General features: G+C 63.2%; 1 protein-coding gene across 1 annotated transcript in view; it reads left to right on the top strand.

Moving 5' to 3' along the window:
• Positions 1–766, top strand: part of H696_05740 (CAMK/CAMKL protein kinase) — a 2,667-nt gene extending 1,901 nt beyond the window's left edge. Inside the window, exon 5 of the mRNA XM_009499554.1 lies at positions 36–766. Coding sequence (XP_009497829.1) covers positions 36–730 — 695 coding nt within the window. The 3' untranslated portion in view covers positions 731–766. The remainder of the gene's footprint in view (positions 1–35) is intronic.
• Positions 767–1,627: the final 861 nt, after the last annotated feature.

The raw sequence follows: 1,627 nt of genomic DNA, 5'->3' as shown, positions 1-1,627 counted from the left end.
CCCCCCAACACCCACCCCCAATCTCCACACCATAGTCGCTAAGGATCTCATCGGCAACCTCATCCGTGTCAACCCCAAGGAGCGCCTCACCATGGAGACCCTCCGCACGCACCCGTGGCTGAGCGAGGGCTACGACGGCCCGCCGCCCACGTACATGCTCGAGCGCGGCCCCATCACCAAGGTTGATGAGGAGATCTTCGCCGAGCTGCTCACCTACGGCGTGGACCCGGTCCAGGGCCGCGAGCTGCTCCAGCAAAATGACCAGACTGTCCCCAATGTGGTGACCAATTTCTACCACCTCCTTCTGGAGCGCCGTGACCGGATGATGAGCCACCTCATCGATGATGGCCTGAGCTCCAGCGGCTCCTCCGGCGCATCGGTCTACAACAGCAGCACCGACGACATCATGCAGGCGGACTCGCCGATGGATGTGGAGCCGGCCGAGCCGGTCGTGGCGGCCGTTCAGGCCGGCCACCACCCGGCCGCCGCCGCCGCCGCCGCCGGCCCCCAGCAGCACATGTTCCGCCAGTTCGACACCGACGAGATGGTTCCCCTGTCGGTGGTCGACAAGAACATTCGTCGCATGGTCCGGCAGAACTCCCAGCTCATGGAGCAGAACTACTTCCAGAAGCGCTTCGGCTCCGAGTCGGCCTCCACCGCGGCCCTTACCGGCCAGCCGCCGTCGCACCTGTCCGCGCCGCCGACCAATGCCCCGGGATACTCTCGCTAAGCGGGAGAAAAGAAAGCCCGAGAAAGGGAAGCGTGTCCACACACACACACACACACACACACACACACACACACACACACACACACATACATACACTCGCCCGCGCATGTGCATGCCATATATATATATATATCCTCATCCACATTCGCATCCACATCCACATGTACATACCCGTGCGTGCTCTAATGTGCACATGCTGCGTGTGTAGATGCATCTACATGCGCGTGCCCCCGCGCATCTGTATTTGTTCGGCCCGTGTGTGTGTGTGTGTGTGTGTGTGTGTGTGTGTGTGTGTGTGCGGGGGACGGATGTTGTGTCACATGGCCCCCATATGGCGCCCAGGCCACGCCTCCACCCATCGTCTCCCCTTCCTCGTGCTGGCCCTTGCCCTCATCCCTCGTGTGCATGCGTGTGCCCTGGCCGTCGTCAGCCGCGCCGGCGATGTCCCCTCCCTCCTCTTCCTCCCAAAACACATACTCTCTCCCTGTCCTTCCCTCCCCCGAAAAAAAATCCCCCAACTGTTGTTTGTGCTTGTGCATGTATTGTGTGTCGTCCGTGTTCCTCCCGCGCTCGGGCACCCAATATCGCCTCCTGTGTATGCGGCTCTCTTGCCCGGGTTCTTGTTGCACTGGGGCCTGCCCTTGACACGGTGGCATGTTCCCACCGCAGTCCGGGGGGGACATCCCAGAGAGGTGCCAGGCCGCCCGCAGGCGCATGTGCCTGCGGCTTGCCGTGCTTGAGCGTCCGCCCATCGGCCAAAGGGGGAAGAAAGTACACCTGGTCTCCCCCGGGGGGCAAAAGGGCATGTGCCCGATCTCGGCGCCCGGCGAGAGAGGGCGGCCTCGGGAAAAATCGGCCCAAGGGCTGAGGCGTGGGAGGAGGGGGGGGGGGGGGGGG

Source organism: Fonticula alba (assembly GCF_000388065.1).
Source record: "Fonticula alba strain ATCC 38817 unplaced genomic scaffold supercont2.13, whole genome shotgun sequence".
Taxonomy (NCBI): Eukaryota; order Rotosphaerida; family Fonticulaceae; genus Fonticula; species Fonticula alba.
The sequence above is the reverse complement of the archived record's forward strand: the minus strand, read 5'-3'. Positions and strand labels throughout refer to the sequence as shown.